General features: G+C 38.3%; 6 protein-coding genes across 6 annotated transcripts; 5 read left to right on the forward strand and 1 right to left on the reverse strand.

Moving 5' to 3' along the window:
* The first annotated feature begins 263 nt into the window (after positions 1-263).
* Positions 264-1,551, forward strand: LOC116144510. The gene has a single exon (XM_031429953.1). The coding sequence runs from the start codon at positions 507-509 to the stop codon at positions 1,227-1,229; it is 723 nt and encodes a 240-aa protein (XP_031285813.1). The 5' UTR covers positions 264-506; the 3' UTR covers positions 1,230-1,551.
* A 1,299-nt stretch (positions 1,552-2,850) lies between these two features.
* LOC116144465 (pectinesterase-like) lies at positions 2,851-4,659 on the reverse strand. Its single transcript, XM_031429903.1, has 2 exons — positions 3,663-4,659; positions 2,851-3,548 (listed from the first exon to the last, which is right to left on the reverse strand). The coding sequence occupies exons 1-2, from the start codon at positions 4,657-4,659 to the stop codon at positions 2,851-2,853; spliced, it is 1,695 nt and encodes a 564-aa protein (XP_031285763.1).
* A 716-nt stretch (positions 4,660-5,375) lies between these two features.
* LOC116144530 (pentatricopeptide repeat-containing protein At5g66520-like) lies at positions 5,376-7,372 on the forward strand. Its single transcript, XM_031429971.1, has one exon. The coding sequence runs from the start codon at positions 5,386-5,388 to the stop codon at positions 7,231-7,233; it is 1,848 nt and encodes a 615-aa protein (XP_031285831.1). The 5' UTR covers positions 5,376-5,385; the 3' UTR covers positions 7,234-7,372.
* A 2,257-nt stretch (positions 7,373-9,629) lies between these two features.
* LOC116144525 lies at positions 9,630-14,368 on the forward strand. The gene is made up of 5 exons (XM_031429966.1): positions 9,630-11,327; positions 11,441-12,127; positions 12,233-12,392; positions 12,530-12,843; positions 14,282-14,368. The coding sequence occupies exons 1-5, from the start codon at positions 10,200-10,202 to the stop codon at positions 14,366-14,368; spliced, it is 2,376 nt and encodes a 791-aa protein (XP_031285826.1). The 5' UTR covers positions 9,630-10,199.
* A 179-nt stretch (positions 14,369-14,547) lies between these two features.
* LOC116144538 (pentatricopeptide repeat-containing protein At5g66520-like) lies at positions 14,548-16,405 on the forward strand. Its single transcript, XM_031429982.1, has one exon. The coding sequence runs from the start codon at positions 14,558-14,560 to the stop codon at positions 16,403-16,405; it is 1,848 nt and encodes a 615-aa protein (XP_031285842.1). The 5' UTR covers positions 14,548-14,557.
* Positions 16,406-18,424: 2,019 nt separating this feature from the next.
* On the forward strand, positions 18,425-21,575 carry LOC116144531. The gene is made up of 5 exons (XM_031429972.1): positions 18,425-19,562; positions 19,676-20,362; positions 20,468-20,627; positions 20,765-21,130; positions 21,223-21,575. Exons 1-5 carry the CDS (start codon positions 18,435-18,437, stop codon positions 21,258-21,260), a joined length of 2,379 nt encoding a protein of 792 aa, XP_031285832.1. The 5' UTR covers positions 18,425-18,434; the 3' UTR covers positions 21,261-21,575.
* Positions 21,576-22,059: the final 484 nt, after the last annotated feature.

Below are 22,059 nucleotides of genomic sequence, written 5' to 3' on the forward strand. Positions count from 1 at the left end.
TTAGGTAAGTGATTATGGTGGTCGTTTATTGTATTAGTTACTTATCGGGATTAGTTGAGGTGTACAAAAGTTAGTCCGAATACTCTTTTTCAAAAAAAAAAAAAAAAAGTTGTGGAAGTTCCAATTTCGAATTCGTATTCAGGAAATAATTTCTTCACTGTAAAAAAAGTTTCATATTTGGTTTGGTTTTAATATAGCATTATTGATATGGATAAGTTACTTTCAAATTCAGATTCAGGAAATGATTTTTTAACTATAAAGAATTTGGTCTAAACATGGTGACTCTGTCCCCACCTCACTTCTGCCAAAATCCAAACGCTACTGAGTCGTTTGAAACTGTAACATAACATTAACACACTAATCCACTCGAAAAACTCTTATCTTTTCCCCAATTTCACCCGTTTTCCCATCCCAAACCCTAATTTTTCTAGGGTTACCGTTAGCACCACCAATTCACAAAAGCAAAAATGAAATAAAACAAAACCTCGAACTGGTTAAAACTGAAAATGAAGCGAGGCCACCTATCTGAATGCGGTGTTTGCGGTTCCAATCAAGGCTTGCTCCTTCATAACGTCCGCCACCGTGGCACTTACCGCCGTTTATGCACCAACTGCATCTTGAAATGTCACCAAGGACTCTTTTGCCCAATCTGTCTCCAAGTTTACGACACGTCTCCACCCACTCCTCACGCGCGTCTCATGTGTGTCAAATGCCCCTCCATTTGCCACCTCTCTTGCTCCTCCTCCTCCCCTACCTCAGCTTTTGTTTGCCCTTCTTGTTCAAACCCTAATTTCATCTTCTTCAAAGTCAACGGAGACACCCAGATGAATAATAATACTGCTACTGATAATAATACTAATAGTAAGGGAAATGATGACAATAAGAGGTTTCTGGATGTCGGTTCAGCCAGTGCTTTAGTTGCGGCCGCGAAGATTGCGGCTTTATCGATGAGTAAAGCGGCAGCGATGGCGAGAGTTGAGGCGGAGAGGAGAGTTAAGGAGGCTGCTTTGGCGAAGAAACGAGCTAGAGAGGCATTGGAGAGGCTTTTGTATTTGGCAGCTGAAGAGAAAGAGAGGGAATTGAAGAAAGGGAGTGTTGGCGTTTTGGTGAAATCTAATAATGTTAAAAATGTAGGAGAGAAGAGCAGTAATGGGTTGTATCCGGTTCCGTCTGGTGCAGTTGCAGGGCATTATCAACATCAAGAAAGCAATCATGGGATTGGAAAATAGATTTGCAAATTGCAAAGTATTCATTTTGCTTGGTGTTATGGGGTATGATGAGCTGCTAAGGCTAATTTTTGTTGTTTGATGGGGTGATTTGCCTTGTAAGTCTTGTAGAGATGATTTAGATTTAGGATAGATTGTTGTGTAATCATGGTTTTGGGTTTGTTTAGATAGGTTATGTACTTGAGTCTTGTTCAATGTAGTTGTCTGTATTTTTCCCGACACACTCTCTATACTTTGTTCTTCTTCTTTATCATCTGAATTTCTGTGACTTTTGCTTCGATTTGGTCATCTGGACTATACTCAAAGTGAGCAGCGGTTCCATTTATATAGACATACCATTCATGGCTGTTTTAAGTCCTTTATTCAATGTGATTTTGTTGAAAATGTATTTGCAAATGTGGTATGTTTATCAGGACAAGGACTTTTATTCTCCATGAGTTAAAATGTTAACCTTATGCACATCTACTTGCTTTCAGTCAATTATATTTTCTTCATTTTGAGCTTTGGCATCAACCACTGGCTATGACCATTTAAGATCTTTTATTTCCAAAGTGGCAACAAGCCTTGAACTTGGTTTGACAATTGAATCAATTTAAAATAGACCTAAAGTTAGGGATTTATTAATAGGTAATGCAATCTAGATTAGAATGAGACATTTCTCCGTTTTTGTTTTCATTCGGGAGAGCAGAAAAAAAAAAAAAAAAAAAAAGAATCTCCCGTTGTTCCTCGGTAGCTCAATGATAGAGCGGTCATCAATTCGGTAAGAGTTAAATCCTTTTCAGTCATCAAAATATCCAGACTCATTTCTTCCCTTTGAATATACGGCATAGCAATTTCTCTTGGATTTATCAATCGAAGCACGAGCGCAGTTTTCCCTTCATGTATGGTTACCTGATGCCATGGAAGACAACTCATTTAGTGGCTACGGGTTAGGTGGACAAATATATATATCTTGTATGTGTTATGTGGAATTTTATTCTGTTGCCTATTATGGCAAGACTTTTCTTCCACAGAACTTGAAGGATTCGTGGCTGGTGATAACAGTTTCCAGGTCTTACTCATTATGGTGGTGGTTGTTGCCCTTGTTATCTACATTGTGAGGCACACCATATTTTCAGGCTTTTGAAATTTTTTTTTTTTCCTACATCTTGGATCAACCTGTCGATCATTGCTGAAAATAAAAATTATAGGCTAATTTGTTGCTTTAGTTGGAATGACATCAGGCACTTGTGTTGTGTAGTACTAGTAAGAGCCGTTTTCTGAATGCATAACTTGCAAGGCAATATGAGGTTGATAATTCAATTAACAAAAGCAGAATGCAAAAGAAAATTGATATAATTTGCACAATTGTAAAACGTCAATGAATATATTGTCTTCAACATTTTACCTCCGCAAAGCTGAACTCTGTTAATAGTTTACAGCTTTGCAAAGGGGGGAGAAATAAAATTTACCACATTAATGGGAAACATGATGAAGTCTGACAAAAATTTTAACAACTGAAAGGATAAATGAAAATATGAAATATAGAGAAGGCTTATGAGACCATCCTCTCGTCTTCTTAACTATCTAAACGACTGTAATTTTCTTTGGTTTTGACTGACATTCACTTTTTGTACCGAGTTCCTTAATGTCTCAGGCCTAGTAAGAAAGGTGTTCCTGTGTCTTTCAGCCACAGGCCTCCTTGTATAAATGAACCAGCTGTAAATTGAAGTGCTTCATTTCTGTTTGTAATGACATGGTATCCCAGCCAATTGACCCTATTATTTGTCACAGCCCCAGGGCCTCGGTTTGCAAATTCAGCATAATACAGTGTATCCAATCCATAGGTCCCATCCCATGGCAGCCACCCTGCTGGTTGAATAAAATCTCCCAATTCTGCTTCCATAATAACAGTTCTTGAGAATAACTTCCAGGGTCTACCCAAGTAAGTGGGGATCTTGAATCTCAATGGAAACAGTTTCTGTTCTGGGACAATGCGGCAGTTATGGATTACAAAGCCAGTGGTTTCACGTTTTTCTGATCGTCCATGAGCAGTTATTGTGTTCTGTTGGTTGTCCATTGGCTTCCTAACAATGATTAAAGAGTTCTGGACGACTGTAGCAGAGTCACCGAAGATGAAATCAACTGTTCCAGAGATGATACAGTTGTGATAGAATTGACGATGAGTTTGTGCATACAATGTGTCCTGGTACCCATCCATTCTGCAGTGGTAGAAGGCTGACATGTCCGACTGAACCCGGAGTGCCACCGCCTGGTGCCCTTCCGGACCAGCTGTGTTTTGAAACCCCATTGACTTTGCAATGAATCCAGTCCCAATTGCAGCTTTAAGATCAATATTTACCAGGATTAGTTAACAAATTTAAAATGAAACATTGCAGCTGTATCATATTTTGGTTTGAAAGTTAATGGAAATTGTATTTGAAGGGATGAACTTACAGAAGGTTGCAGTCCTAAAGGTCGAGACACCCTCGCCGTTGTTTTTATGTCCTGTGATGATTGTCTTCCGGGGTCCATCGCCATACATGAACACATTAACTTGATCCTTCGTTACAGTAAGGTACTCTTCGTAAATTCCAGTCTTCACGTATATAACATATCTTCCTTTCAGTTCTTTTGGATATGCATCAAGGGCTTCAGCAATAGTTTTATATTGTCCACTACCATCTTTATCAACAACTGCATCGGGAGTCAGTTCACCATTGTCATGGCTTTCTAACAACTTCCTGTCTGAAGCTGAAAGCCATTCAGGGAAATTACCATCACCAGTTTCAGATAAGCTTAAAAGTCGACGAGAACTTGCAGTCTTGTTCATTGGCGGATGGAATGTGTTTATGATCCCTGAAATTGAAGAAACAATAGCCAAGGCATTACTTGTTAACTGTGTTGCATTTTGAAGAATCGCATTAGACATTTGATGCCTCAATTCTGGCGGATTCACACCATCAATGCATGATTGTTGATACGATATTACAGCGCTTAACCAGTTCAGAATCTCATCCTTCCTATCACCCAAAGACTCCAATGCACTTCCACCCACCGCTGAATGGGAGGCTTTTAGCTCGTCAATAGCAAAACTCAACAATTCTTCACAGTCTTCCATTGCCATTTTTTGACTGGGATCTCCAGTGTCAAACACAGTTCCTGTTTTTTTAATTGCTTCTTCCACCACATGGATTGTGGATTGAATAGCTGCTTGGATGAAGTCTTTCGGCGTAGCACTCTTATTGTTGGCAGCTGAGTTCACGCTATTAAAACAAGCTTCTTTAAAATCAGTTGGGCCACAAACAGCAGCCATAGCCTTTGAACTTGTAGAAAGTTTAGGATAACCATCATCATTAGAATTCTTGCGACTTACACCTACTATAAGACCAACGCATACTCCAACTACTAGTAAAATCGAGGCGCCAACTGCGACAATCTTTCCTCCCCCCATTATTTTATTGTTTAATGTTGATGATGGAATGAAAATGAAGAAGAAGAAAAGATTAGAAGCTAGAAAGCATACACTTTTCCACAAAAATTTGGAGTTTTAAGTTATGGATGTATAATTTTAGGTAGTTGGTCTTTGTGGTTTAGAACAAGAGTTGAGTTATCTTAAAGGGACTAATGGTGTTTGAGAGGCCGTTATTTCTAATTTGCTATATCCTCTGCAACAAAACTCCGCAATTTCTTCCTGCTCATTAATGAACAATCTATTGTTGCAGATTGTTTATACATTTAGTAAAAGCCAACCATTATCTTTTTTAAGTCTTTCTCTTCTTATTAACAGAATGTTTCATGTTCAGGTACAAATCTTTGACATTTTCCTGAATTGGGTAATTACCCATTTCACATACTAAATTAAGCTTTTAATCTTACTAAAATGATTATCTTTTTATATACCAATTCTAGTATCCAAAACATACATACGTAAAGTTGTGAACCCAATAAGAATAAAGGATTATTGGTATAAAGTATTTTGTTTCCATTCATGATGTTGTGAGCTATTTACAACATATTAATATTATAGTTTGACCATAAATTTTCATTTGACCATGCAATAGTGAAAAAATAAATATCAAGGCATGGCAAAAGGGAAAAAAAAAAAAAAAAATCAAACTTATATAACTAAACGGCTCGCATTGAATGGGGAAGCATAAGCATATCCATATTATACAAAATGACCTCACTGCATCTCCAGGCCACAAACTACTTGCCATTACAAGCCTTGGAATCATGCTCAAACATGGCTGAGTTGAAGCAATTCCACTCCCAGATCATCAAACTTGGACTCTCAGCTGATAATTATGTCATGGGCAGAGTTGTTAAGTTTTGTTCAGTCTCAAAAATGGACAATTTGAGATATGCCCTCAAAGTGTTTGATACGATTCCCAACCCAGATGCATTTATTTATAATACTATAATGAGGGGTTATCGGCAACGCAATTTGCCCAGAAATTGCATTCTTGTGTATTCTGAAATGTTGCAAGAATTTGTTTTGCCTAATAATTTCACTTTCCCTTGTGTTTTGGGAGCATGTTCTGATGATTATGCTATTGAAGAAGGGAAACAAATCCATGCCCACGTTTTGAAGTTAGGATTTGGTTTACATGGATTCACTCAGAACAGTTTGATACATATGTATGTGAATTTTGAATCTTTGGAGGAAGCTAAGAGGGTATTTGACAAGATGCTAAAGAGGGATGTTGTTTCTTGGACAAGTTTGATAAATGGTTTTGCTAAGTGGGGTTTTGTTGATAAGGCTCTGAAAGTTTTTGAGTTGATGCCTAAAGAGAGGAATTCTATTGTTTGGAATGCTATTATTGCTGCTTATGTCCACAGCAACCGTTTTCATGAAGCGTTTTCCTTGTTTGAAAGGATGAAAGAGGTAGATGTGGTTTTGGATAAGTATGTCGCGGCTAGTATGTTATCAGCCTGTACAGGGTTAGGGTCGTTGGAGCAGGGGAAATGGATACATTGTTACATTGAGAAGAATGGAATTGAATTGGACTCGAAACTCGCCACATCAATAATTGACATGTACTGTAAATGCGGGTACTTGGAGAAGGCTTTTCAAGTTTTTAATGGGTTACATTATAGAGGAATTTCTTCATGGAATTGTATGATTGGAGGGTTAGCAATGCATGGGAAAGGAAACGCTGCCATTGAACTTTTCAAGGAGATGGAGAGGAAGATGGTTCCTCCTGATAATATCACATTTGTCAATCTCCTTACTGCTTGTGCTCATTCCCGTTTGGTTGAAGAGGGGCGCTATTACTTCCACTACATGACTGAAGCTCATGGAATCGAACCCAGAATAGAACATTACGGATGCATGGTTGATTTACTTGGAAGAGCTGGAATGTTGGAGGAAGCAAGAAAGCTTACAGATGAGATGCCCATGAATCCTGATGAAAGTGTATTGGGAGCTCTTCTTGGAGCTTGTAGAATCCACAAAAACATGGAATTGGGAGAGCAAATAGGGAAGAGATTGATCAATCTAGACCCTAAAAATAGTGGGCGATACGTGTTGTTAGCTAATATATATGCTAATGCAGGCAGATGGGAAGATGTTGCCAACATGAGAAAATTGATGAATGACAGAGGAGTGAAGAAAACTCCAGGCTTTTCTGTCATTGAATTGGAGGGCGTCGTAAATGAATTTACTGCAGGAGGAAGGGCTCATCCTGAAGCTAAAGAAATATATGCCAAAGTTGATGAGATGTTAGAAAGTATAAGACCATTCGGCTATGTGCCTGACACTGAAGGAGTGTTACATGAGCTTGAAGAGGAGGAAACTGAGAACCCCTTAAATCACCATAGCGAGAAACTTGCAATGGCCTTGGGGCTATTGAAAACAAAGCCAGGAGAAACTCTCCGAATCTCGAAGAACTTGAGGGTGTGTAAAGACTGTCACCAAGCAAGTAAGCTTATCTCAAAGGTGTATAAACGCGAAATCATTGTAAGAGATAGGAACAGGTTTCACCATTTCAAAATGGGTGAGTGTTCTTGTGAAGATTGTTGGTGATCCATTATAGGGATCTTGTTTGTATATCTTGTGAAAGAGAGTCTATGCATTCACAAATGTTCATAAGACTCAGACATCAGATTTGCTAATTAGTTTGCTTGTAAAGTGGCACCCTGTTTTGGTCACATAACCCATCCACTTTTAAATCTATTTGACGGTAGTTGATAGATAAAAGAAAGTGAACCAAAGGAGAATACAAACAAGTAATATACGTATAATCAACTTCCCCTTAATAAGTCTTGAAATTTTTAACGTGAAAATTTTCATATTTATAATAGATATAATTAAATTATCTTTAATCCACGCATCAAAGATATCAGGATGTTTACATTAGAAAAATTATATATATAGCGAAGTAGGAGATGGAAATATGGGAAGTGTAGCTTAGGTAGGGGTGCATATGAGCCGAGCCGAGCTGAGTAGTGGTTGGCTCGAGCTCGACTCAAATGTATTAGGAGCAGGCTCGAGCTCGAGCTCGACTCGTTTAAAAAATAAACGGCTCGAGCTTGGCTTGGCTCGGCTCGGCTATTTATAAGGATTTAACAAAACGACGTCATTTTGAACCCCTCATCATCTTCTTCTTCTTCTTCTTCCACCGCCCCTCCCACTAACTTCTCAGTCGAATCTGTTGAGACCAAAATCCAACTCTTCATCTCCACCCAGTCATAATCTTCAGTCGATCTACATCATGAGGAAACTACTCACCACCATCGGAGTCCACCCTACCGTCATCGAACTCGTCAGATCTCAGCTTTACCTTGGACCTCCTCTCCTACGGCGCCTGCATCAGTGGCCTTGACTCACGAGCTGAAACCTTACCGGTCTATCTCACGAGCTCTCCTACTCAAATGACGTCTCGAGTGATTCGAACAGCTCGCGAACAGTTTGAATCAACCCCGAAAAGCTCGACATTTTTCACGAGCTTGAAGTTGAGCTCGAACTCGTGAAACACTCATTCTCCGACGAGTCGAGGCTGAGCTTGTCACGAGGCTGCACCCTAGTCTTAAGTAGGAGATGGAAATAAGGTTTTTACGTCTTCGGCAAGTGGGATCAATCAGTTAAATCTCAGCTAAGATTCATGTGACTGATTGATCATTCTACGTCTTTCTTTCTGATCCATTGCTGTCAACTTCACCCTTTGATCTAACTGCAAGTGTAGCCATCCTCGCTTCGAAGCTTTCTAAGACTCCCTTGAATTTCTTATTAAGTAAATTTAATGTATACAAAATGTAATCTACGAATCAATGTTTTAATAACCAACCCAGGGTGAAATCCAGCAAAGTTGTTAGGTCTCTGGTTGACTAGTTTGACTGGCTGATCAAATCGGGTGACAAAACTTTTAAAATTGAGCAAAAACACCCCTATAAATTGCAATTAAATCCTTATAGGTTTGAAATTTAGTAAACACACCCCAAATATATATCAGCAATCGACTAATTAGCGACGATGACACCCCAAATGCAATCCCAATCATCCCTTGAGCCCATTCTCGAGAAAATCTACCCAAGATTTGGCCGAAATCGGTTCAATTTTGACCAAATCTCATTAACGCCAACGTCAACAGCCCTCCCCATCACCCCGAAAATACTCCCCTCTGTCTCTCGACCAAAACTCACCTCACCTCATCCCACCCCTGTTAGCCTCGCCAATCATCGACAAAAGTCGGTTGTTGCCGTGACCTCTCTTTTTTATTTCCAATCGATTCACTTACCAAAAATCAACTCCGTCGCTATCGTTGCACTCACCGGCACTTTCTCCCCAAAAGCCCCAACATCCATCCTTCAATTATTCGTCGATCATTATCTCAAATTCTAGGGTTTGGGTGAATAGGGAAATTGTTAACCCAGCTTGGTGAAGCTTCCCAGTCCCAGTTAAACCAGTTAAACTGGTCAAGCTGGGCCAAATTTTAAAACGCTGCTACAAATAAAGGTCATAAAACTTCACAAAATGTAAAATAAAAGTTAACTATGAGTTAACCATCCCTAGTTGACTGAGTGGGACGATAGAAACTCTTGGGTGTATTACTCAAAAGGTCTTGAGTTCAATTCATTTTGGTTGCTAATAGGAGTGGCCACTAGAGGGTTTACCTGATGGTTAACTTCAGGTTCCAAAAAATTAGTCGAAGTGTGTGCAAACTAGCCAGACATACAATTTAATAACAATTTGAAAAATATGAAGCCCACCAAAGGATGTAGAATTCAATGTGTAGTCTAGCAGCAGCAGAGCCCAGCCTGTTAGCATTTGCTTTGAGACTCACTGAGTCAACTCAAGAATGCATGACATAAACCCTTTTTTGAGAATTAATAAAAAATAATTGAAATAAATAAACATAAATTTGAAAACATTCATTTTAAGGCAAATTTCCTTTATTAAATTATTTATTAAAATTTAGAATTTATTATAGGTTTAGAATAGAAACCCTAAAAACGCCGAGTCGAGTTGAACCTTTCACCCAGCCGCGACTCACCATTCCCAATCCCAAACTCAAAATCCTCTTTAACTTTACCAACATTTCAGGTACGACGAGCAATTCCCATATTTTGTTTTAGCTTCAACATAAATTAGATTTCTTGAAAGTTTTGATTTTTGGTTGAAAGATCAAAACTTTGATGGTTTTGACATATTTTTGTTGTTAAAATTTCAAGAAAAAGAAACGTGATTACTTTAAAATTTATGATTAACTCTTGCTGGGGTCTTATGATCAACCTAGAATCCACCAAAAGCACAGGGTTTTATATTGTTGGTTTTGAGTTGTATCATTTAGTTGACATTCTTTTCCATAGTATGGTGAAGTGAAGCATGCATTTTGTGACATGTTAAATTGCTTGTTCATGGTATTAGATATGAGTTTATGCTGGCTTGAAGGATGATGGAGCTGAGTCAAGATGTGGGAAAAGTTAGTTAGTTGTGGGAGATACTGGTTATAGTACTTTTTTGATAAATCCTTATAGGAAGTATTATTTAGAATGAAGGAAGATTTGGAAGGTTGTGGTTCTAGTAAGAGAGCTCGGCAAGCTGATGATGTTGGACCATCTTATTTAGCTTTTCTCTCTGACGATGAAGAGGAACAAGAGCATGTCGGTTATGGCAGAAGTAGAGGAAAGCAATTGATGGGAGACAGGGATTTAGTGTTAAATTTGACTCCACTTCGGTCATTAGGGTATGTTGATCCGGGTTGGGAGCATGGTGTTGCTCAAGATGAGAAGAAGAAAAAGGTCAAATGCAATTATTGTGGAAAAGTAGTTAGTGGAGGTGTTAATCGGTTTAAACAACATCTTGCTAGAATTCCTGGAGAAGTAGCACCTTGTAACAATGCTCCTGAGGAAGTGTATCTTAAAATGAAAGAGAATATGAAATGGCACCGTACTGGGAGGAGACAAAAATGGCCTGATGTTAAGGACCAATCAACTTTTTATATACAGCCAAATAATGGAGATAAAACGAATGAGCAAGAGGAGGAAGCTTTAAATCAAATGAGCAAGGAGAGATTGGCAGTTTCTGATAGAAGACTGAGAAAAGATTTGAGAATGGCTTTTAAGGAGATGTCTCCTCACGATAGTTTCGAACCGTTACTGAAAAAATCAAGATTGGATTCTGCTTCTCTGAAATCACCACATGGTCAGACTCCACTATCCTACAAACAAACGAAATCAAAAAGAGGATCTGGTAAAAAGTCCCACAAGGAAGTTATTTCTGCAATTTCCAAATTTTTTTACCATGCAGGAGTTCCTTTACAAGCAGCAGACTCCCAGTACTTTCATAGTATGCTTGAGTTGGTTGGTCAATATGGACAGGGGTTGGTAGGCCCTACAAGTCAACTGATATCTGGTCACTTGCTACAGGAAGAAATTGCAACTATTAGAAAAAACCTAGTTAAGCTTAGGGCTTCTTGGGCAATTACTGGTTGTTCGATCATTGCCGATAGTTGGACAGACCTTGAGGGTAGAGTATTAATCAATTTTTTGGTTTCTTCCCCCCATGGTTCATATTTTGTTTCTTCGGTTGATGCCACTGATGTTGTGGAAAATGCTCTAAATTTGTTTAAGTTGCTGGACAAAGTGGTTGAAGAGGTGGGCGAGGAAAATGTGGTGCAGGTATTCAACCCTTTCTTCCATTCTATTTTCCAATAATTTGTCATCCTTAATCTTGACCTGCTAGTAACTAATAGTGTTTCTTTTTTGTTGCTTTTTGTCCTCTCTTCTTGGAGGTAATCACTGACAATACCCCCAGTTATAAGACTGCCGGAAAGATGCTTGAAGAGAAGCGAAGGAATCTATTCTGGATGCCTTGTGCAACCTATTGTATTGACAAGATGCTTGAAGATTTTCTCAAGTTAAAATGCGTATCTGAATGTATGGAAAAGGCGCAAAAAATTACAAAGTTTATATACAATCAAATTTCTTTGTTAAATCTAATGAAGAAAGAATTTACCCAAGAACAGGAACTTCTGAGGCCTTCAGTTACCCGTTATGCCTCCAGCTTTGCTACATTGAAAAACTTACTGGACCACAGGATTGATCTTAGAAGAATGTTTCAGTCAAACATATGGATATCATCTCAGTTCTCTAGATCAGATGAGGGAAAAGAGGTGGAAAAGACTGTTTTAAATGCTACATTTTGGAAGAAGGTGATGTATGTTTTAAAATCGGTGGAGCCAATAATGGAAGTTCTTCAAAAGGTTAATACTGGGGAAAGCCCGTCCATGCCATACATATATAATGACATCTACAGGGCAAAGGTTGCAATTAAATCCTTTCACGGTGATGATGTTCGCAAATATGGACCATTCTGGAGCGTGATAGATGATCACTGGAACTTGTTAATCCACCACCCTTTATATGTAGCTGCATATTTCTTGAATCCGTCTTACAGATATCGTCCTCATTTTGTGGCGGTAGGAGAAACAATGATGATTGGTTGATTTCAAATTCATATTGGTTTCTTAGCTAATGCAATTTTTTATTTTATTTTATTTTTTTCATCAAAAAATAAAATGCAGCATCCAGAGGTGGTGCGAGGACTAAATGAATGCATTGTTCGGCTGGAGCCAGACAATGCAAGAAGGATTGCTGCTATTTCACAGATTTCTGATTATAGTTCTGCAAAAGCTGATTTTGGAACTGAATTGGCAATTAGTACTAGAACAGGGCTTGATCCAGGTGATGCTACTTGCCCATCTGGATTTCTATGATACTTGTTGAGAATTTCGCATATACTTGAATTCATGCATAGATTTCTGGGTTGGAACCAGTGTCAATGATAATTTAGTATTGATCAGTGCTATTTTATGTACTAGCTGCATGGTGGCAACAACACGGGATAAGTTGCTTAGAGCTGCAAAGGATAGCTGTTCGTATATTAAGTCAAACATGCACATCCATTCAATGTGAGCATAACTGGAGCATATATGATCAGGTCCACAGACAAAGGCATAGTCGTGCTGCTCAGAAAAGAATTAATGATCTTACCTATGTACACTACAATTTGCGTCTTAGAGAACACCATATGAAAAAGAGGTCCGATGATGCAATCTCTTTTGACAGTGTTCTTCAAGAACATTCACTGGATGACTGGATTAATGAAGGAGAGAAACAAGCATCACAAGATGAGGTATTTTTAAGTTTGCATTCTTTTCTACTCACCTGGTGGCTCCGAGTGATAGATAGCCGAAACAGTTCAATTTTAATCAAATCTTATCGATGCTAGCGTCAACAATCTTCCCCATCACCCCGAAAATACTCCCCTCTGTCTCTCGACCAAAACCTCACCTCACCACCTGTTAGCCTCGTCAATCGTCGACAAAGCAGGCTGTTGTCGGACCTCTTTTTTTTATTTCTGGTCGATTCACTCACCAAAATCAACTCCGTCGCACCGTTGCACTCACCGACACTTTCTCCTCAAAAGCCAACATTCATCCTTCAATTGTTCGCCAATCATTATCTCAAATTCTAAGGGTTGGGTGAATAGGAAAATTGTTAACCCAGCTTGGTGTAGTTTCCCAATCCCATTAAACCAATTTAACTAGTCGTGGTAGGCGAATTTTAAAACGGTTGCTACCAAAAGGTTATAAAACTTCACAAATGTAAAATAAAAGTTACTATGAGTTAACCATTCCTAGGTGGCCGAGTGAGACATAAAGACTCTTGGATGTATTATTCAAAGTCTTGAGTTTAATTCATTTTGGTTGATAATAGGAGTGGCCACTAGGGGTTTACCTGATCGTTAACTTCAAGATTCGAAGATTAGTCGAGGTGTATGCAAACTGCCAGACAACAATTTAATAACAATTTGAAAAATATGAAGCCCACCAAAGGATGTAGAATTCAATGTGTAGTCTAGCAGCAGCAGAGCCCAGGTTAGATTTGCTTGGAGACTCACTGAGTCAACCAAGACTGCATGACATAAACCCTTTTTTGAGAATTAATAAAAAATAATTGAAATAAATAAACATAAATTGAAAACATTCATTTTAAGGCAAATTCCCTATTAAATTATTTATTAAAATTTAGAATTTATTATAGGTTTAGAATAGAAACCCTAAAAACGCCGAGTCGAGTTGAACCTTTCACCCAGCCGCGACTACCATTCCCAATCCCAAACTCAAAATCCTCTTAACTTTACCAACATTTCAGGACGACGAGCAATTCCCATATTTGTTTTAGCTTCAACATAAATTAGATTTCTTGAAGTTTGATTTTGTGAAAGATCAAAACTTTGATGGTTTGACATATTTTTGTTGTTAAAATTTCAAGAAAAGAAAAAAATGATTACTTTAAAATTTATGATTAACTCTGCTGGGGTCTTATGATCAACCTAGAATCCACCAAAAGCACAGGGTTTTATATTGTGGTTTTGAGTTGTATCATTTAGTTGACATTCTTTTCCATAGTATGTGAAGTGAAGCATGCATTTGTGACATGTTAAATTGCTTGTCATGGTATTAGATATGAGTTTATGCGGCTTGAAGAGGATGGAGCTGAGTCAAGATGTGGGAAAGTTAGTTAGTTGTGGGAGATACTGGTTATAGTACTTTTTTGATAAATTATAGGAAGTATTATTTAGAATGAAGGAAGATTTGGAGGTTGTGGTTAGTAAGAGAGCTCGGCAAGCTGATGATGTTGGACCATCTATTTAGCTTTTCTCTCTGAGATGAAGAGGAAAAAGAGCAGTCGGTTATGGCAGAAGTAGAGGAAGCAATTGTGGGAGACAGGGATTTGTGTTAAATTTGACTCCACTTCGGTCATTAGGGTATAAAAAATCAAACTTATATAACTAAACGGCTCGCATTGAATGGGGAAGCATAAGCATATCCATATTATACAAAATGACCTCACTGCATCTCCAGGCCACAAACTACTTGCCATTACAAGCCTTGGAATCATGCTCAAACATGGCTGAGTTGAAGCAATTCCACTCCCAGATCATCAAACTCGGACTCTCAGCTGATAATTATGTCATGGGTAGGGTTGTTAAGTTTTGTTCAGTCTCAAAAAAGGACAATTTGAGATATGCCCTCAAAGTGTTTGATACGATTCCCAATCCAGATGCATTTATTTATAATACTATAATGAGGGGTTATCTGCAACGCAATTTGCCCAGAAATTGCATTCTTGTGTACTCTGAAATGTTGCAAGAATTTGTTTTGCCTAATAATTTCACTTTCCCTTGTGTTTTGGGAGCATGTTGTGATGATTATGCTATTGAAGAAGGGAAACAAATCCATGCCCACGTTTTGAAGTTAGGATTTGGTTTACATGGATTCACTCAGAACAGTTTGATACATATGTATGTGAATTTCGAATCTTTGGAGGAAGCTAAGAGGGTATTTGACAAGATGCTAAAGAGGGATGTTGTTTCTTGGACAAGTTTGATAAATGGTTTTGCTAAGTGGGGTTTTGTTGATAAGGCTCTGAAAGTTTTTGAGTTGATGCCTAAAGAGAGGAATTCTATTGTTTGGAATGCTATTATTGCTGCTTATGTCCACAGCAACCGTTTTCATGAAGCGTTTTCCTTGTTTGAAAGGATGAAAGAGGAAGATGTGGTTTTGGATAAGTATGTCGCGGCTAGTATGTTATCAGCCTGTACAGGGTTAGGGTCGTTGGAGCAGGGGAAATGGATACATTGTTACATTGAGGAGAATGGAATTGAATTGGACTCGAAACTCGCCACATCAATAATTGACATGTACTGTAAATGCGGGTACTTGGAGAAGGCTTTTCAAGTTTTTAATGGGTTACATTATAGAGGAATTTCTTCATGGAATTGTATGATTGGAGGGTTAGCAATGCATGGGAAAGGAAACGCTGCCATTGAACTTTTCAAGGAGATGGAGAGGAAGATGGTTCCTCCTGATAATATCACATTTGTCAATCTCCTTACTGCTTGTGCTCATTCCCGTTTGGTTGAAGAGGGGCGCTATTACTTCCACTACATGACTGAAGCTCATGGAATCGAACCCAGAATAGAACATTACGGATGCATGGTTGATTTACTTGGAAGAGCTGGAATGTTGGAGGAAGCAAGAAAGCTTACAGATGAGATGCCCATGAATCCTGATGAAAGTGTATTGGGAGCTCTTCTTGGAGCTTGTAGAATCCACAAAAACATGGAATTGGGAGAGCAAATAGGGAAGAGATTGATCAATCTAGACCCTAAAAATAGTGGGCGATACGTGTTGTTAGCTAATATATATGCTAATGCAGGCAGATGGGAAGATGTTGCCAACATGAGAAAATTGATGAATGACAGAGGAGTGAAGAAAACTCCAGGCTTTTCTGTCATTGAATTGGAGGGCGTCGTAAATGAATTTACTGCAGGAGGAAGGGCTCATCCTGAAGCTAAAGAAATATATGCCAAAGTTGATGAGATGTTAGAAGGTATAAGACCATTCGGCTATGTGCCTGACACTGAAGGAGTGTTACATGAGCTTGAAGAGGAGGAAACTGAGAACCCCTTAAATCACCATAGCGAGAAACTTGCAATGGCCTTGGGGCTATTGAAAACAAAACCAGGAGAAACTCTCCGAATCTCGAAGAACTTGAGGGTGTGTAAAGACTGTCACCAAGCAAGTAAGCTTATCTCAAAGGTGTATAAACGCGAAATCATTGTAAGAGATAGGAACAGGTTTCACCATTTCAAAATGGGTGAGTGTTCTTGTGAAGATTATTGGTGATCCATTATAGGGATCTTGTTTGTATATCTTGTGAAAGAGAAAGTCTATGCATTCACAAATGTTCATAAGACTCAGAAATCAGATTTGCTAATTAGTTTGCTTGTAAAGTGACCCTGTTTTGGTCATATAACCCATCCACTTTTAAATCTATTTGACGGTAGTTGATACTTGATAGATAAAAGAAAGTGAACCAAAGGAGAATATAAACAAGTAATCTAAGTATAATCAACTTCCCCTTAATACGTCTTGAAATTTTTACGTCTTCGGCAAGTGGGTTCAATCAGTTAAATCTCAGCTAAGATTCATGTGACTGATTGATCATTCTACGTCGGTGGAATCCAGCAAAGTTGTCGGGTCTCTGGTTGACCGGTTTGACGGGTTGATCAAACCAGGTGACAAAATTTTTAAAATTCAGTAAATACACCCTTAAAAACTACATGTAAATCTCTACAGGTTTGAAATTTAGCAAACACACCCCAAATACAAATCAACAGTCGATTAGTTGGCAGCGATGACACCCTAAATGTAATCCCAATCATCCCTTGAGCCCATTCCCGAGAAAATCTATCCAAGATTTAGCCGAAATCAGTTCAATTTTAATCAAATCTTATCGATGCTAGCGTCAACAATCTTCCCCATCACCCCGAAAATACTCCCCTCTGTCTCTCGACCAAAACCCGCCTCACCTCACCCACCCTTGTTAGCCTCGTCAATCGTCGACAAAAGCAGGCTGTTGTCGCGACCTCTTTTTTTTATTTCTGGTCGATTCACTCACCAGAAATCAACTCCGTCGCCACCGTTGCACTCACCGACACTTTCTCCTCAAAAGCTCCAACATTCATCCTTCAATTGTTCGCCAATCATTATCTCAAATTCTAAGGGTTGGGTGAATAGGAAAATTGTTAACCCAGCTTGGTGTAGTTTCCCAATCCCAATTAAACCAATTTAACTAGTCGGGGTAGGCCGAATTTTAAAACGTTGCTACCAATCAAGGTTATAAAACTTCACAAAATGTAAAATAAAAGTTAACTATGAGTTAACCATTCCTAGGTGGCCGAGTGAGACAATAAAGACTCTTGGATGTATTATTCAAGAAGTCTTGAGTTTAATTCATTTTGGTTGATAATAGGAGTGGCCACTAGAGGGTTTACCTGATCGTTAACTTCAAGACTTCGAAGGATTAGTCGAGGTGTATGCAAACTGCCAGACATACAATTTAATAACAATTTGAAAAATATGAAGCCCACCAAAGGATGTAGAATTCAATGTGTAGTCTAGCAGCAGCAGAGCCCAGGTGTTAGTATTTGCTTGGAGACTCACTGAGTCAACTCAAGACTGCATGACATAAACCCTTTTTTGAGAATTAATAAAAAATAATTGAAATAAATAAACATAAACTTGAAAACATTCATTTTAAGGCAAATTCCCTTTATTAAATTATTTATTAAAATTTAGAATTTATTATAGGTTTAGAATAGAAACCCTAAAAACGCCGAGTCGAGTTGAACCTTTCACCCAGCCGCGACTCACCATTCCCAATCCCAAACTCAAAATCCTCTTTAACTTTACCAACATTTCAGGTACGACGAGCAATTCCCATATTTTGTTTTAGCTTCAACATAAATTAGATTTCTTGAAAGTTTTGATTTTTGGTTGAAAGATCAAAACTTTGATGGTTTTGACATATTTTTGTTGTTAAAATTTCAAGAAAAAGAAACGTGATTACTTTAAAATTTATGATTAACTCTTGCTGGGGTCTTATGATCAACCTAGAATCCACCAAAAGCACAGGGTTTTATATTGTTGGTTTTGAGTTGTATCATTTAGTTGACATTCTTTTCCATAGTATGGTGAAGTGAAGCATGCATTTTGTGACATGTTAAATTGCTTGTTCATGGTATTAGATATGAGTTTATGCTGGCTTGAAGGATGATGGAGCTGAGTCAAGATGTGGGAAAAGTTAGTTAGTTGTGGGAGATACTGGTTATAGTACTTTTTTGATAAATCTTTATAGGAAGTATTATTTAGAATGAAGGAAGATTTGGAAGGTTGTGGTTCTAGTAAGAGAGCTCGGCAAGCTGATGATGTTGGACCATCTTATTTAGCTTTTCTCTCTGACGATGAAGAGGAACAAGAGCATGTCGGTTATGGCAGAAGTAGAGGAAAGCAATTGATGGGAGACAGGGATTTAGTGTTAAATTTGACTCCACTTCGGTCATTAGGGTATGTTGATCCGGGTTGGGAGCATGGTGTTGCTCAAGATGAGAAGAAGAAAAAGGTCAAATGCAATTATTGTGGAAAAGTAGTTAGTGGAGGTGTTAATCGGTTTAAACAACATCTTGCTAGAATTCCTGGAGAAGTAGCACCTTGTAACAATGCTCCTGAGGAAGTGTATCTTAAAATGAAAGAGAATATGAAATGGCACCGTACTGGGAGGAGACAAAAATGGCCTGATGTTAAGGACCAATCAACTTTTTATATACAGCCAAATAATGGAGATAAAACGAATGAGCAAGAGGAGGAAGCTTTAAATCAAATGAGCAAGGAGAGATTGGCAGTTTCTGATAGAAGACTGAGAAAAGATTTGAGAATGGCTTTTAAGGAGATGTCTCCTCACGATAGTTTCGAACCGTTACTGAAAAAATCAAGATTGGATTCTGCTTCTCTGAAATCACCACATGGTCAGACTCCACTATCCTACAAACAAACGAAATCAAAAAGAGGATCTGGTAAAAAGTCCCACAAGGAAGTTATTTCTGCAATTTCCAAATTTTTTTACCATGCAGGAGTTCCTTTACAAGCAGCAGACTCCCAGTACTTTCATAGTATGCTTGAGTTGGTTGGTCAATATGGACAGGGGTTGGTAGGCCCTACAAGTCAACTGATATCTGGTCACTTGCTACAGGAAGAAATTGCAACTATTAGAAAAAACCTAGTTAAGCTTAGGGCTTCTTGGGCAATTACTGGTTGTTCGATCATTGCCGATAGTTGGACAGACCTTGAGGGTAGAGTATTAATCAATTTTTTGGTTTCTTCCCCCCATGGTTCATATTTTGTTTCTTCGGTTGATGCCACTGATGTTGTGGAAAATGCTCTAAATTTGTTTAAGTTGCTGGACAAAGTGGTTGAAGAGGTGGGCGAGGAAAATGTGGTGCAGGTATTCAACCCTTTCTTCCATTCTATTTTCCAATAATTTGTCATCCTTAATCTTGACCTGCTAGTAACTAATAGTGTTTCTTTTTTGTTGCTTTTTGTCCTCTCTTCTTGGAGGTAATCACTGACAATACCCCCAGTTATAAGACTGCCGGAAAGATGCTTGAAGAGAAGCGAAGGAATCTATTCTGGATGCCTTGTGCAACCTATTGTATTGACAAGATGCTTGAAGATTTTCTCAAGTTAAAATGCGTATCTGAATGTATGGAAAAGGCGCAAAAAATTACAAAGTTTATATACAATCAAATTTCTTTGTTAAATCTAATGAAGAAAGAATTTACCCAAGAACAGGAACTTCTGAGGCCTTCAGTTACCCGTTATGCCTCCAGCTTTGCTACATTGAAAAACTTACTGGACCACAGGATTGATCTTAGAAGAATGTTTCAGTCAAACATATGGATATCATCTCAGTTCTCTAGATCAGATGAGGGAAAAGAGGTGGAAAAGACTGTTTTAAATGCTACATTTTGGAAGAAGGTGATGTATGTTTTAAAATCGGTGGAGCCAATAATGGAAGTTCTTCAAAAGGTTAATACTGGGGAAAGCCCGTCCATGCCATACATATATAATGACATCTACAGGGCAAAGGTTGCAATTAAATCCTTTCACGGTGATGATGTTCGCAAATATGGACCATTCTGGAGCGTGATAGATGATCACTGGAACTTGTTAATCCACCACCCTTTATATGTAGCTGCATATTTCTTGAATCCGTCTTACAGATATCGTCCTCATTTTGTGGCGGTAGGAGAAACAATGATGATTGGTTGATTTCAAATTCATATTGGTTTCTTAGCTAATGCAATTTTTTATTTTATTTTATTTTTTTCATCAAAAAATAAAATGCAGCATCCAGAGGTGGTGCGAGGACTAAATGAATGCATTGTTCGGCTGGAGCCAGACAATGCAAGAAGGATTGCTGCTATTTCACAGATTTCTGATTATAGTTCTGCAAAAGCTGATTTTGGAACTGAATTGGCAATTAGTACTAGAACAGGGCTTGATCCAGGTGATGCTACTTGCCCATCTGGATTTCTATGATACTTGTTGAGAATTTCGCATATACTTGAATTCATGCATAGATTTCTGGGTTGGAACCAGTGTCAATGATAATTTAGTATTGATCAGTGCTATTTTATGTACTAGCTGCATGGTGGCAACAACACGGGATAAGTTGCTTAGAGCTGCAAAGGATAGCTGTTCGTATATTAAGTCAAACATGCACATCCATTCAATGTGAGCATAACTGGAGCATATATGATCAGGTCCACAGACAAAGGCATAGTCGTGCTGCTCAGAAAAGAATTAATGATCTTACCTATGTACACTACAATTTGCGTCTTAGAGAACACCATATGAAAAAGAGGTCCGATGATGCAATCTCTTTTGACAGTGTTCTTCAAGAACATTCACTGGATGACTGGATTATTGAAGGAGAGAAACAAGCATCACAAGATGAGGTATTTTTAAGTTTGCATTCTTTTCTACTCACCTGGTGGCTCCGAGTGATAGATGAACTTCCCTTCCTGCTTCTGTAGCACTGGAAGTGACCCGTGTTTGGATCTAGGATTGAATTCATCCAGCTGAAATTGAAAGTAAACTAGAGTTTTGTCTTAATCTTGGTCATTTGGTCACACAGTAACTAAGTTGGCTAATTGAATGTGTTTATAGTATTAATGTATATTTCATATCTTGGTCTGAAAGCTAAAATTGAGTACATTTGAAATAGGTTCAGAAGAGATTAATTCATGCAAACGTAAAATATCTTTGCTAGCTAATGTGGTTGATCTCGATGAGGACATCATTTGCATCAGCCTGCGATAATGGATGTTTGCTTTTGTTCTTTCTACTGTCACTATAACATGAAATTCTTAAAAAGAATTTCTGAAATGTTGAACTCAAGGAGGGTACTCTTTCCTGAAGTTTTTTTAATTGGGTTAAAGAAAAAAATTGTGCTTGCTCTTTCCTTACATATCAAACCTCCCTGTTTTTGCAGGAAACCCCTTACGACGAAAATGGAACTGCATACGATGATGAATATAAGGATGATATAATTGATGATTATGAAGATGGAAATGCAGAGGGAAAGTATGGATCCATGGAGCTCTTGTCTATGGCTGATATGGAACCTGCTAAAGCTGGCGCTGCCACTGATGATGCTGGTGATATGAATTTTTTCGATGACGAATCTGAGTGATTATTCTAGGTTTTCAATCAAAACTAACATAGGAGTAGATAGCCCTTTTGAAGCAAAATGTGGTGTTGATAATTGCATTTACTAGGCAATTGCTCTAATCATGTACTTTGTTGTTCAATATGTAACGATATACAGGCAATGAATTAAGCTAACCAAAGGCCTAGTACTTTTGTTTGTCTTAACATTTTTCTTATTTTTCACTTTAAGATGAATCAAATTGAGTTTAAGGATCTAGTATCCGTAA

This window comes from Pistacia vera, unplaced genomic scaffold, assembly GCF_008641045.1.
Source record: "Pistacia vera cultivar Batoury unplaced genomic scaffold, PisVer_v2 Contig446, whole genome shotgun sequence".
Lineage (NCBI taxonomy): Eukaryota > Viridiplantae > Streptophyta > Magnoliopsida > Sapindales > Anacardiaceae > Pistacia > Pistacia vera.

Bases quoted from the DNA above. Each gene is read 5' to 3' on its own strand.
- LOC116144530 (XM_031429971.1), top strand. From the start codon at position 5,386: ATGACCTCACTGCATCTCCAGGCCACAAACTACTTGCCATTACAAGCC.
- LOC116144531 (XM_031429972.1), top strand. From the start codon at position 18,435: ATGAAGGAAGATTTGGAAGGTTGTGGTTCTAGTAAGAGAGCTCGGCAA. The intron at 19,563-19,675 runs GTATTCAACCCT...CTCTTCTTGGAG, and splicing joins GCGAGGAAAATGTGGTGCAG to GTAATCACTGACAATACCCC. The intron at 20,628-20,764 runs GTGATGCTACTT...TTTATGTACTAG, and splicing joins TAGAACAGGGCTTGATCCAG to CTGCATGGTGGCAACAACAC.
- LOC116144510 (XM_031429953.1), top strand. From the start codon at position 507: ATGAAGCGAGGCCACCTATCTGAATGCGGTGTTTGCGGTTCCAATCAA.
- LOC116144538 (XM_031429982.1), top strand. From the start codon at position 14,558: ATGACCTCACTGCATCTCCAGGCCACAAACTACTTGCCATTACAAGCC.
- LOC116144525 (XM_031429966.1), top strand. From the start codon at position 10,200: ATGAAGGAAGATTTGGAAGGTTGTGGTTCTAGTAAGAGAGCTCGGCAA. The intron at 11,328-11,440 runs GTATTCAACCCT...CTCTTCTTGGAG, and splicing joins GCGAGGAAAATGTGGTGCAG to GTAATCACTGACAATACCCC. The intron at 12,393-12,529 runs GTGATGCTACTT...TTTATGTACTAG, and splicing joins TAGAACAGGGCTTGATCCAG to CTGCATGGTGGCAACAACAC.
- LOC116144465 (XM_031429903.1), bottom strand. From the start codon at position 4,659: ATGGGGGGAGGAAAGATTGTCGCAGTTGGCGCCTCGATTTTACTAGTA. The intron at 3,549-3,662 runs GTAAGTTCATCC...TTGATCTTAAAG, and splicing joins CTTTAGGACTGCAACCTTCT to CTGCAATTGGGACTGGATTC.